This window comes from Adiantum capillus-veneris, chromosome 28 (genome assembly GCF_014529385.1).
Source record: "Adiantum capillus-veneris isolate H3 chromosome 28, ASM1452938v2, whole genome shotgun sequence".
Lineage (NCBI taxonomy): Eukaryota > Viridiplantae > Streptophyta > Polypodiopsida > Polypodiales > Pteridaceae > Adiantum > Adiantum capillus-veneris.
This window is the reverse complement of record NC_140958.1, coordinates 96,802,967-96,817,663: the sequence shown is the minus strand read 5'-3', so window position 1 is coordinate 96,817,663 and position 14,697 is coordinate 96,802,967. Positions and strand designations below refer to the sequence as shown.

General features: G+C 41.8%; 1 protein-coding gene across 1 annotated transcript; it reads left to right on the top strand.

Moving 5' to 3' along the window:
• Positions 1 to 6,376: 6,376 nt before the first annotated feature.
• On the top strand, positions 6,377 to 9,090 carry LOC147420937 (uncharacterized). Its single transcript, XM_086504876.1, has 4 exons — positions 6,377 to 7,742; positions 7,841 to 8,017; positions 8,343 to 8,505; positions 8,576 to 9,090. The coding sequence occupies exons 1-4, from the start codon at positions 7,740 to 7,742 to the stop codon at positions 8,851 to 8,853; spliced, it is 621 nt and encodes a 206-aa protein (XP_086361002.1). The 5' UTR covers positions 6,377 to 7,739; the 3' UTR covers positions 8,854 to 9,090.
• Positions 9,091 to 14,697: the final 5,607 nt, after the last annotated feature.

Here is a 14,697-nt window from a genome sequence, read left to right as displayed (position 1 = left end):
TCGGAAGATAGACTCTCTTTTCGAGAGCTTCCAACCAGTCTCGCAGAAGAGGGGAAATCCCCTAAGCAGTAAGAAAGTGGAAACACTTTCTCAGTCAGTAGTCAGAACAGAACAGAAGAAAGAATAGAGGACGGGCGTATGCCCCGTTCCTGTGCTTGTAAAGATTCTCCCTTAGTAATAAAGATATTCTCTTTATGGGGGGGGACCAGCCCATCTTCTGGTCCCCAATGAAGTGTCAAGTTTTCTCGCTCCCTCGAATTCTCTCGAGTATTTGAAGTGCAATTAAACGTCAGTTTACGCTTCCGTATTTTTTGTGACAGTCTCACAAATGCTCCTGCTACGTTCAATAGGATGATGGACAGAATTTTCCGTCCACACCAGCAGTTTGTTGGTACATTCTTTGATGACATGATAGTCTACTCAACTTTTTCTGGAAGAGATTCACTTTCTGGGACACATTGTCTCAAAGGATGGTGTCAGAATGGATCCTGCAAAAGTTGAAGCGATCAAGTCATGGCCGGATTTGAAGACGGTGCATGATGTCCGAAGCTTCTTGGGACTATGCTCCTATTACAGAAGGTTTATCCGAAATTTCGCTGAGATTGCTTCACCTTTACATGCTCTTCAAAAGAAGGCAGTCACCTTTAGATGGACACAGAAAGAGATTTTAGCTTTTAATCTCTTAAAGGAAAAGATGACTTCTGATCCAGTCATTGTGTTGCCAGATCTTAGAAAGTCATTTGTGGTCCAATGTGACGCCTGTGGTAGTAGCATTGGTGCAGTGTTAATGCAAGATGGCAGGGTAGTAGCCTATGAGAGCAAAATTTTGCAAGGGCCAGAGATGACCATGCAGGTCTATGAGAAAGAGTTACTGGCTGTGATTCATGCGCTCTTAAGTTGGAAACACTACCTGCTAGGTGCAGATTTCGTTGTCCAAACGGACCATCAGACCTTGCGATACTTCTTGACACAGACAAAGTTATCTGAGAAGCATATGCGATGGGCAAATATCTTGTCCATGTTCCATTTTCAAATTGTGCATGTGGAAGGCAAGAAGAACGTTGTGGCTGATTCCTTGTCAAGGAAGCCACAAATTTCAGCTGTGTCAATTCCTTATCATCATGAACTTGATGATATAAGAGAACAGTATGCAAATGATGAAGATTTTGCAAGGGTCTTCGAACAGCTAATGAATGGACAACGTCATGAACACTATCTTCTCAAAGATGGGTTCATGATGATGCATGGCAGATTGTGTGTCAGAAAGCCATTGCGACGCAAAGTTATGGAAGAGAGTCATGTCCCACCGTATGCAAGGCATCGTGGTATCGATGCTACAGTTAAAGCGGTTGAGACATTCTTCTATTGGCCTACATTGAGAAGAGATGTGGATGCCTTTGTGCGAGAATGCCTAATTTGCCAGAAGGTCAAGTTTGACAGGCAAAAGGCACCAGGGTTATTGCAACCACTACCTATTCCAGATAAACCATGGGAAAGTATTGCTATGGATTTTATCTTCGATCTTCCGAGAACGCAGACAGGAAACGATGGTATTTGGACTATTATTTGCAGATTCAGCAAGCAGGCTCATTTTATTCGTGTCAGGAAGAAGATAAAGCCAGATCAGGTGGCACGCTTGTTTATGAGCAATATTTTCAAGTATCATGGCATGCCACAGTTGATTGTTAGCGACCGTGATCCACGCATGACAAGTTTGTTCTGGAGAGGCTTGTTTGAGAATATGGGCACCACGCTCAAATTCTCTTCGTCATTTTATTCTCAAACAGATGGGCAGTCAGAAGATGCAAATTCTACTGTCCTAGATCTGCTGAAGTGCTATGTGTCAGAGCATAAAGGAAAGTGGGAGCAGTATTTGCCATTGGTGGAGTATGCATATAATAATACAGTGCATTCATCAACTGGCAAGGCACCCTTTGAGATAGTTGAAGGTGGCAAGAAAGTTCCTCCCATACTGCATACAAAGGACAAGATATTTGAAGCAGATAAGTATGTTCAGGACATGGATGGAATGTACAAGACGGTCAAAGTGGCCTTGGAAAAGACTCAGGCAAAGCAAAAGAAAGCAACCGATCGTCACCGACGTGAAGTGGTGGTATATTCACTTGGTGATTGGGTGCTTTTACGCTTTGAAAAGGCAAGGTTAAAGAAGATGAAGGGCAAGGAAAGACTGTTTCCAAAGCTTAGCATGTGTTACTATGGGCCTTTTCAAGTGTGCGACATAATCAGTGATGTTGCATATAGGCTGAAATTGCCTGACAGTTGGAAGATTCATAATGCGTTTCATGTGAGTCTTCTCAGACCCTATGTGGGTGATGTGCCAGAGGATATGCCAGCTGAAGATCAGCCGGAAGTCGAGGAACTTGACGAGATCTTGGTCCCCGAACAGATTTTGGCACACAAAGAAAGGAAAGTGAAAGGCAAGGTTGCTAGGCGTTACTTGGTAAAGTTAAGAAGCTATCCACCAATGGATGCTAAGTGGATGGAAGAAGGTGAACTTGCAGAGTCACCAACTGTGTTATCACTTTACCTGGAAGCCTTCGATTTGCAACCTACCTTGACCCCTTGAGTTTCAGAGCTACATGGATTGTCAGTGTGACAATGGCTTTTGAAACAAATGATGTACATGGTATTTAAAGTGAGCTCAAATCAAATACATGTTACATGAATGTTAGAGCTGTACAGATTGTCAGTTTGGCAATTGCTCTTATGGAATGTCCAAAAGTTTGGTTAGTGCTATAGAAGTGAGTATTTCTTGTCAGTTTGTCAAGGATACAGTAATTGATTCTATTACAGATTACATGTGTAACTGCATTCTTAAACTGTCGGTTTGGGTATGCTCGAAAGTGTTACGGGATCCAACGTGTACTATAAGCCAGTGGCAAAATGTGCAGCTACCATTTTGTCATTGGAAAGTTAGTGACTCAAAGCAATGGCAGAGTGCGAAGCTACCACTATGTCATTGGGACAGGGTTCACACACAGGCAATACATGAGTCGACGAGGTGTTGAATACACCAGGGTTGACAATGAGCATATATGTGTCGTACATGTGTTGACAGGTGTTGAATACATCAGTGTTGACTGTGAGCATGTACGACATAGATGCAAACGAGGACGTTTGAGATTTCAAGAGGGGGGTATGTCACCAGCGTGTGACAACTATCTATCCTTTTTGTTGATTTCTTTCTTATTACCTATTTACTTTCACTTTTTGGAAACACCCCTCGGGAAATCTAACTGCCCTGCATTGCATAGCTAGTGTGGAACTGTCCAGAGGGAGTCCAGGCCTGAGGGCAAGAGAGCACTAAAGTTGGACAAGGACTATGGTTAGCCAAGTGGGGCCATTGACTAGCCAAACTGGAATCCTTTGTTACAGAGGCTACATTTCAGTTCTGGGTGTGGCTGTAGTGTACAAACAGGGTTAGATGACCTAGAAAGATACAATGGCAGCATCTCCTAAAATTTAGGGAACTGTTATTTTGGGACCTGAAAATGTGTTTGCGTCATTACCTCTGGAATGACAAGGGGAACATTTTCTTACTCTGCCGTGAAGTCAACTGGGCAACCGGTTGGGAGATTTTTAGGCGGCAACCCCGAAACGGGAAAATGCTTGTAAATGTGCCAAGTGGCACCTTCTGGTGCACTTTCCTCATGCAACAAGAAGTGGCGCTGAATTTTAAGCTGGGAGAGGCTCATTTTCAGTTTTGTCATAGGTTAAGAGCTATGGAGTGCTTGCTTTCCCTCCTATGTACAGTGCGGTGCCAGGAGTGATGCCCTGCATGCTACGCACTGCCCTCTCTCTCCCCTATGGCAGTATGTTATGCCCCACTAGTGGGCTCTTCATTTGACCCATGTACAGTTGTGTGGGTTCATGCGCGATTGCCGAGGCAAGAGCCTCTTGCACAGGTACTGGATTAGCTAGCGGCTAATCCCCCGCAGGTACAGGTGAATTCGGAGAGGTTTCACGCCAGAAATCTCGTCCGATTCAAAGGGCAAGTAGCCCTACAAGTGCGGGAGCTCGAGGACTTGCTACGGATGCGACTGGCACGCGAAACGGAGCCCGAAACAGTAAATTACAGCCTGCTGTGTATTTTTGCAGGTTTAGGGTTTTGGCCCTAAACGGTCCCTAATACCCCCAGGAGGTTTGGGGACGCGAGGGGACCGCTGTACAGGTGATCTGGCGCATTTTCGGGGCTGAAAACAGAGAATTCAGCGTGCTGCAGATTCTCGCCAGGTTTTGCAAAGTGCCCGTATGCGTCGGGAAAGTCGGTCAATGCGTGGGAATACTGACTGTGAAGGGTCCTAGTATAGTTATGCTGCCGAAATCGGGCCGGAACAGTTGAAATTCAGCCAAGTTTGTGCGGGGCAGCTTGTAGGGAACCACAGCGTTTATTCCCTCTTTTGAACAATAAAGAAATACCGAAAGGGGCGCCTAAGTTAGGGGCCAATCTGGTGTCGGTCTACTCATACAGGTGCAATCTAGCAGCCTCTATCCCTCTCCCCTTTGTTGTGTCTTGAAAGTACAGGTAAAGTGGACGACAAATTAAATGGGTGAAAGCAAATAAGGTTTAAGTTTAAAGTCTACCGCCCTTTTTGGATTGAAGAGGCCGATTTCATTGACACATGAGCAATTTGTAAGAGACACCAAAACCTCAAGGTGCTAGGGACGTTTGGTCTTGCCAATTTATGCCATAGAAACATGTAACGGGGAACGGGGTTGGGGATGGGATTGAGTCGGCAAACGTTAGGGAAGGGGGTGGGTGCTTGGAACAGAAAAAAGTAACTCTTTTTTCTTTGGCTCTTTGGAGCTACACGTATATCCTATAGAGCTAACAACACGTTGAGCATTGAATTGCACCAGAATAGACAAGAACCATGACTCATAAGAATCAAGAAACAACGATGTCACCAAGCTTGAGGCCCTCCTTTTGTAGGCTATGGGGGCCTCTAAAGGTGGCCCTAAAGGAGTCTCAAAGCCATGGAGAGTCCCAAAGAAATTGGCTATTTTCTCCAAAAACCTTCTTGTTGGTTGTTACCTGTCCCATCCCAAACAATTGTCCTTTTTGAATGCCGTTTGGAACGGCGTCCCTTGCAACCACATTGACAAAGTGCTTAGCTGTCCATTCTCAGCTGTTTCGGACCGTCCCCGTCCGGGAACGGCGGTTCCCTGTCCCTAGACCTCTGCTCCTCGTTCTCTTGCTTCTAGGATTTACGCAACTCTTACAATTAGGCACCAATTGTAGTTCACAAGTTAGACCCAACAATGAAGGGCTACAGATAGAAGTGAGATCCCACAAGAATTGGGATTGCAAAAGAGGTTTTTCGCAAGACAATTCCTCGAAACTGAGGGATAATGCAAAAATACACCAAATTGAAACAAGTTACCATGTTGAAATCTCTCATAAAAGCCTCCCGAAGCATATCATGGGCAGTTGTGTCCAACGGCTATTCAGAACTTTGCCTACTAAGCTGAACTCTATTGGGTCTATCAAGGCTGCGAGTATTGTACTCTCCGCTAACCAAACTATCTTTGTGGTTTAGCCTCTTGGACATATGTTGTTACGAGAGGCAACCTTGAACCATGCGTTGTTACAGGCTTGGACACTCCAAGCGAGAAATCAATAGCAACACATGAACAGAAACTGCAAATAACCGAACTAAACTTGAAGAGAGAGAGAGAGAGAGAGAGAGAGAGAGAGAGAGAGAGAGAGAGAGAGAGAGAGAGAGAGAGAGAGAGAGTCGACATGGCGCGATGGAGTTCCGAGCCAAGGTGCACTGGCCCTAAAGACTGGCACCCCTTTTGGTATTTCTTTATTATTATGCTTTGCCAAGTACAACTCCTAAGGGTCCTCTTCTCCGAGACACTGTGTCCAGATGCTCTTTGAGAATGAGGCCCCAAGGGTCCATATGAACTTACCTGGGATGCCCCAAAAGCATCAGTTCTAAGCACCTGCACCCAAAAGCATCAAGTACCAAAAGCTGGCGTAAAAACTGCCCAACAGCAGCCGTCGCAAACGTGGAAATCCATACAACTGGCACGTGAGAATGGTCAGCGCAATTTACGGAAATCTTTTTTCCAAAGTTCAAGCTTTTGATATTTAGGTTTTATGCCCCTTGGCCAGTGCTCCATAAGCTGGTAGGGGTTAGGATTTGAATGTCTAACCCCTTGAGCCCCTCGGCCCATCTTCTTGGTTCAGTTTCTCTTGTCCTTTCAGCCAGTTCTCTCTCTTTCCAGTTGGGCACGCCACATCATCACTTTGTGATGCACCCCTCGTCGAAATCACTTTTTAACATTATATAAGTGACCTATGCCCCTCCCTTCCTCATTATTCAGTTGTTTGAGATTTATTTGGTCATTGCTCATGGGTCATTCTCTCTCATTTTCTTCGTCTCATAATCTATCCATTCTTTCAATGTATCAAAGCAAGAAGGCTAAGGAGAGATCAGCGAGCAGCAATTGAGCCGTAGTAGTCAAAGAGACGGAGTCGTAGGCAGCGAGGTAGACCAGGACATCCACACCTCTTTCTTGTTTACATTAGTGTGGAGAGATCAATGATAGATAGTGGGGAGCAACCTCTTGATAGATCATTATATGTGAGTGAGCCAGTCCATGAGCTAGTGGTACCATGAGACTAGCCGGCTCAGCAGCCTGAGCTACAGCAATATGAGGTATTTGTGGAGGATAATCATGAGGTATCTTTAATGAGAGATTTTGGAAGTTGGTGCGGCCTTCTAAGGTCCAGGCAAAGGTTCCACTCACAACAGGTTTTCTGTCTGGGGGACATCAAGAAGTGGTGAAGTCTTCCTTGCAGGATCGTTTGATTACTTTGCTGATGATGCTGCTACTCTCTAAGATTTCTTGTTATCCGTGTGGCTGTGCTGAGTCCCTTTTATGCTTTGGATCCATGGAGATCTCTAGCAGAGCCTTTGAGGGATAAGCATCTCTGCATGTTGTGGATGGAGAGACGGTCCTATTTTTCTCCATTCAAAGGAGTCACTGATGGTTCGCTATAGATTTTCCTTGGATTGAGATGTCTTTTTGATTCATTGATTGATTGGACTTTGATGGAGACAAAAGCTCATAGATCATGAGTTCTTTCTGATTGAGTACCAGATTGATGAATGCATTGGGGAGGTTGGCAGGTCAAAGATTGCTACATCATGGTACCTTCCCTTGGTTGTTGAGGTTGAATGGATTACTATCACACACCAGAGAGACTGAGTCACATGCAGACTGAGAAATCCTAATTCGCCTATCATGCTTCGGTCTCGACATGGATATCCAAAGCGGATAGGATGAAAAGTTTTTCTTAGATGATGGGCTCACTCTAAAATGTTCTTCAGGTTTTGTCAGAGGTCGCAGTCAGTCTCATTACTCCCCCACCACAGTGGTTGATCCTACACTCCTCCCATACCCCACCTTGAGAAGTTTCATTTGATTCTTCATATCCACCTTTGGTTCTTTCAGCCCTGTACATCCTGCAAGATAGGCTCTTTCTAGCATCTCCAGGGTTATATTGTACTCAGCTTTATAGAGATGATCTTCTCACACACACACACACACGCACACACACACACACACACACACACACACACACACACACAGAGCGCATCATGTTATGTTGAAATAAATTCTTTCAGCTGCCTTTTGAGCGTAAGGGTCATCGGGCCATCTTGTACACAACAGTGAAAAGAGATCAAGAAGATTTGATCTGAAAAATGGTTTGTCATCATATATACCAGAATTGGTTAAAACAAGCCATTTTCTTACTATTTTTCCTTGTGCGCAAGCTAAGAGTGTATTCATGTTTAAAATATAGGCTTGCACATTGGAAGGAGGCTTGCAGGATACACAAAACCTCATTGCAGGTTTGTGCACGGTGGAGTTTGTCTCGACAGGTTCATATCAACGTTCTTCCTTGGAAGCCTGGACCTACAATCTAGCTCTCACCACAGCAAAGTACTTCGCTACAGATTATTGTGCTCAAAACCTCAAGGTATTCATTGTTCCGGCTTCATCATTTACACTCTCCCAGGTTATCGTCACATCGAAATGAAATCAGAGCATCTTGCATGCACATGTGACATCTTTTTTACGCTAAATATCTTTGTTATATATGTACATATATGAGGAAAATAGGAGCAGTCTGCAGGTATGGCGTGCAGCGAAGACTCTCCCTCTCACACATGCATGCTCACACACATACACATGCATACTTTTGGCAAGAAAAACAGGGCTTGTACCCCTACATTGACATGCACATAAGGTGTCTCTCTAGCTAGGCTTACTGATCTGACATAGTCCTCATGCAATCTTGACAGGTTATATTCTATGGAATAGAGCAGAATGCAGCATGTGCGGCTCATGCATTTGCAGCTACTTTCAACCGTGTATCAAATCTTGCGGCAGATTTTGTGCCGAAAAAGTTACTGGAGGAAGGTGACAGAATTGAGATAGACAGGATTAAGCAATATCCAAACACAAGTACTTTTTTCAAAAAAGTCGAGGATGGCATACAGAAAAGATCTTGTGGATGCATTATACCGAATTCCAGAGGCTTCCAGATGGCAACAACAAGAACAAACCACGTCACCTGCATTTGTGGGAGCTTCTGCTAATTGGGTTCGCAGTGGCATCGCATTTATGCTTGTATGCTCTGCACGTAGTATATGGCTGGAAGGGGTTCCAAAGAACAAAGCAATGGTGAAAAAATACGGTTATAAAGCAGTCAAAGCTCTTGCATTGCATTCAAGAAAAGTTTGGAAGGCTTTTTTGGAAAATAAGAAATGGACAGTTGTGGGATCAAGATTGAAAGACCCTGTTCTACCATAGGTGTTGTTTGGTATTCTAGTCTCTTCGGCAAAAGGGTCATCAAAGAACTTTGCTAAACCCTGTGAATACACACCTATACATCATACGCGTATGTACGATGTCTGATCCTTTGCTCAAGAGTTGGGGCAAATACTCGAGATTTGGATGCATATATCCTAGCAACTCTCATGTTGTAACTTTTAAGTCATCAGACCCTACTTAATGAGTCTTGCCTCTCAAGACTGCTTGCAAGAGTAAGTTCATGGCATCACACTCTGTATGTGTGTGTGCGTGTTTTGGGGGGTTGGGTTTGTCAAATTGCGGAGCAAATTTTGCTAGCATATGGTAAGGAGGGTTCTGCTGTCCATGCAAGTTTTTAGTGTATGGATGGACTTTTTAAACTGATTCACGCATCTTCATATTGGGAAGCTGTGCACTGGAGAGCATGGCACAGACTTCTGATAATCCTCAACTATCCTGCTTTTTGCTCATCTATGAAGCTGACAAAGATCCGTACATCTGTAACCCATGAAGAAGATGGGTTGCAAACTAAGTAAAAGCAAGGTGATCATGTGACGCTTGGAAGTGAGGCAATCTTGACAATGAGCTCTGATATCGGCCATAGCATCAAAGCACACTCGTTGCATACCAACATGCGTAAAATGTTGTTGAAAGTGACCATCTGATAGATGGCTGAGGCATGCCCATAGATTACAACATGGGAATGGAATTCATTCAAGCATCAGCAATGTCTCATAGAACACATTGCAGTCATATAAGCATGCAAGATGCTAGCGTGTATCGACCTCAACGGACATCTGATTGTTTGCTCTGTCTTGATGACATTATCCAAGATGTTCATCTGAACAATGTGGAAATTGAAGGGCTCTTGTGCTGTGAATCCAAAAGCGTGTGGCATGTTGACGCAGGTCGCAAATTCACCGATGCCTCGGCTCATCTCAAGCAGGCCACCATAATAGCAGCTCTTGTAGAAGGTTACTCATCAAGTCTCTTGAATGAAGCCCGTGCTGGAGTCATGGGTAGAGAGTTGCGGCACGGTCAATTCGATGGGTGGGCTTGAGTCTGATATTACTTTTGAAGCTTTTGCCTGGCTAGTTGAGAAAATAGAATTGTGTTTCCAGTCGTGATGTGATTGGGCCATCAGACTCTTCCGATGGAGGTTGTGGGTTCGAATCATGCGCGGTGCCGTGCCCTTTTGGATGGATTCTTGCGAGGCCCTTAGCCCTAAGTCCCATATCCTCAACCCCATGGGATTTAGTCTTGTGGCTCATCATATTGTATTCTTGAGATTGCCTATAGCGCGCGTAGGGCATCATCTTACAAGAACTTTGGACAGTAATGGACTTGGCCAGGGATCTCTTCATCTTCTACTAGTATGCAACAAAGTGGGTTGGCTCACATCACATCAAGGCATGCAAAAGCACATCCATCTTAGAGAATGCACTAGGTCACTATTCCAATCCAATCTGAGGAACAACAAGAAAGCGGTTGTGGCGTATCCCTTTGGGATTTTGTGTTGTTTCTCATCATGTCCTATTCATGAGAATGCCAATAGTACATGTGGGGGGCATGATTTTACAAGGACTTTGGAGAGTAATAGATTGACTAGGGATCTCTTCGTCTTCTATAGTATGTAGCAACCCTTTAAGGCATGTGAAAGCATATCCATATTGCAGAATGCATTAGGTTGCTATTCCAACGCATGTATCCAATTTGAGGAGCAACAAGAAAATGGTTGTGGCATAGAGCCGTTATTATGTCTCATCATGTTGTATTTGTGAGAATGCCAATAGGGTATGTGGGGAGCATGATCCCACAAGAACTTGGGAGAGTAATGGACTTGACTAGGGATCGCATCATCTTCTAGTAGGATGTTGCAACGTGGGTTGGCTCACATCATGTCAAGGCATGCGAAAGTGTATCCATAATGGAGAATGCACTAGGTCGTTATCCCAATGCATATATTGAATTGGAGGAGCAACAAGAAAGTGGTTGCGGCATAGGCCCATGGGATTTGATCTTGTGGTCCATCATGATGTATTCCAACAGGCTTTGTAGGGGGCATGAGCTTCCAAGAACTTTGGAGAGTAATGGACTTGACTCAAGGCATGCAAAATCATATTCATATTGGAGAATGCACTAGGTCTTTATCCCAACACATGTATCCAATTTGAGGAGAAACAAGAAAGCAGTTGTGGCATAGAAGCAAGGATATACCCTTTTTTCAGCATACATTGATTCATAGGGCTGTGTGTGTGTGTGTGTGTGTGTGTGTGTGTGTGTGAATCTTTTGTGATGCCTGTTGGGCATACAAATACACCCCACATGCAACCACCATATTTCAATAAGCATGGATCTTATGCAATAGTAATCTTTGTTGATATGGTAGGTTACTCCATCTCATTAGAAGAACATAGAAGTCATCTCAAGGGAGTATTTTTAGAGCTTGCTCTCCTCTAGGACACTTAGCTCTCTCTTACAGAAAATGACAAAAAATACATTATTATCCTTCGCTATTTGATATCGACACGGAGTGCTTTTGTAAAGGTAAAACGGAATTGAAATAAGTTTGTAATAGCACCAAGGACAAGCCCCCTAAAATATTTCATAGACCATTCATCAAAATTAACAATGAAGAGATGCAAATGCAAAAAAGAGACTTCCCAAGCAAAAGTAGCATCAAGCTGGAGTACATTGAGGAGAGAAATCATTTACAATCAATCTTCAAGTTATCTGGTGCAATGGTCATAGTTTTAGAATAGTTAAAAATCAGAGCTCCCCTCTAGGACACTTAGCTCTTTCTTATATAAAATGACAAAAATACATTATAATCCTTTGCTATTTGACATCTACACTAATTACTTCTATCACAATGTTTGCACACCACACCCACAACTTGGGAAGTTTCTCATCCAAAACTTCTAGACTTAGTATTTGTAGTTATTGTACAACTTCGACCCCAAATAAATTTCACTAGTTTTGGACAAGCTACAACAGTCTTTAACATTTTGTTTGCCTAGGTCGGAGAAAAAGAATCATGATATAACTGTAAAGATGCTAACCATATGAAAAACATAAAATCCAAGTGTATTTTTCTCAAGTGACATTTGTCCTTGACTTGCCCAAATTTAAAGAGAAGAGGATCATGTTACTATTTTTGTTTCAATGCTCTCTTAGAAATAAGACCTTTCTGTAGCTGGATGGCTAGTCTATTTTGAGCATGAAGGATTAAGTAAATGTAAGAAAGACGAGAGGGAAAAGGAAAACACTTTTCATTATTCACATAGCATTTTCTTGTGTGATGGTCAAACAAATTTTTCATAGCAATGAATAAAATCTTTTAGAAACCAATCCATTCTCCATATAGAATATTTAAAAGGGTTTTTTTTAATAAATGGATACCATTTCATTCACAATAAAGGATGCATTGGTATGCAAGATCTCATCATTCCCATCAAATTTAGTGGGTTTCTCATTTAAAGGATGTACAAGAACGCTGAAAGATAGAATGAGGATTACATGGAAGACCCCTTTTTATAAGGTAGTGCATCCATTTGTTTTCAAATTTTGAATGGATTATAAGACCATCATGTCTTCTTAGCATACTACTTTTGATGACTTAAACCTTTACCTTGCCAACTTGTTACCATGCCTTCTTTAAGCCTTTGAAAGTTTCAGCAACATGCAATCGTCTATTTGAATATAAGGAAGAGTCTGAGCTTCCCTATGGCTTGCTTATACTTTTTATCTTATGCTTAAATGGTACTTTAAAAAGATGTTTAAGTATAGTGCACATATTCATTTGCAACAATGATCTATTGATGCATCCTCAAAGTACAAAAAACATCTTGATGCGTACTATACTAATAATAGATTCTATTGATTGCATTGATCTACTTTTAGTAGATTAAAAAAAATGAAAAATAATTAACAGTTTCAAGTTTCCTGAGGTGATGGACAAAAGGGCAATATAGTCATGTATCCAAAATCTCAAATAGTCCTCTGTAGAAGAGAATTATTATAAGAGAATGTATATATGAGATTATTGCCATCAACAGGCCATTGTGTTTGAAATGTTAAGAGATAGTCATTAGGGTTGAGACGTAGGCATAGATTAGGCATGTTACTCTTTCTAACAAGTTACTATAAAATATGCCCATTTTCTACTTGTTGGCTATTGTCCATCTTAATGCATTTATATAATAAGATTTTAGCCGCACTAATAAAAAATCCACAGAGATAGCTTAAAGAACATCTAGTAGTGGTAATTGTTGGAGTACTCTAACTGCTTCCTTTGATCATCCTTTACCTTTTAGCACATCAAGCATTGAGAAACATGTGCTTGTATGTACTTTTCCATTGACAGACACTAAACTTTAGTGTTGAAACTATTTTTTTGTAACTGAGTACCACAATGCCTTGCGTAAGGAGGTGGATGTGATCCCAAGTAACATTTTCTTTAAGAGCCTAAGTCACACATAGCCTAAGATCATCAGGAAATGGGGGACTTGTCAACTGTACTATCATCCACATTTAAAGAGTGTAAATTTTCAAAATGGAGCACTCTTTTTTCTCAAAACTAATAGCATCAATAATTTCGTTTATTTGGGTGTTGAAAATATACCACTCCATTTTATTTCAATGGTCTCTAGTGGTCTTGTGCAATTGCTTTAGCCGAGCTCCCATTATTAAATCATTAATTGGATTTGCCACCTCCTTCTATTTCCATAGTTGTGAATTGATTTATTGTCTCTCAAGGGAAGGCAAATATGGCACAAAAATGGTCGTGGTCACTTGTTATACCTTTGATGAGGCTTCTATTTGAGCTATAGAATAGCCAATTATTGATCATTTTCTATCTCCTTACCTCTAAAGGAAATATTTAAGATTTTCTTTTGTAGAGTTTCTATCTTTACCTACTTTGTCAATTCCTTGATCTTCTCCTAAGTTTGGTCACTAATTACACAATTTGAACAAGGAGTTGTGATTATGGGAACCTCTAGACAAAGCTTCCTTATGTTGCCACTTTCCAATATAAGATTTTGTTTGAAGATCCTAACCTTTGCTTAACTTATTAATTTCATAACTAAGAGCCCTAGATTTGACTTGTCTCTTTTTCTATTTAGTCATATATAATTTTAGAGCGTTCCTTGATAAGGTTTGAAAACCATCATCCATTTGTATGGCACTTTAAGCTTGCTAATACTTTTGTTCCTTAAGCCAAGCATATCTTGAATTGTGGATCTTTCTGGACATGCAAGTCTTTCCTCTTCCCTTGGGCTTTCCCTTCTTGCTTTTTTACTTCCTCTAGGATAGATCTTCTTGTGCTTTCTTTAGTAGTTTTCATTTTGAGTCGTGTCTCCTAAGTGTCAAATTCTATAGATGGTGATTGAGTTTTCCAAGGTGGTGCTTCTTCTCTAGCCTCTTTAGGATCATGAACTTTCACCTTTTGGAAAAGTTTTAGTGTTGGTCCTTTGGAGCTTTAATATTTGTTGCTCCCCTTCTCTTTTTTTTTTTGGTCGTTTTCATGGTAGCCCCAGCTTTATGTTGTTATGTTTTTAGTGCTTCTTGAAAGACGTGCTTACAATGAAAGAGATATCCACTTGTATCAAGTGTAAGGACACTTGTGTGAGTCCTACGCAAAGACAACATGGTCCCAAATTTTTGCAATGCTTCTAATTGATGGAGTTTTGAGCGATGACCCATCTTCTTAAACATTGATTTCATATTTGGGATTATTTTCATATGCATACAACCATGCTCGCTGCATATATCTATAATCTATTATGGACCTACTTTTTTTTCATTGCTCACTCCTTAATGTATACAAATCTTACTCTTGAT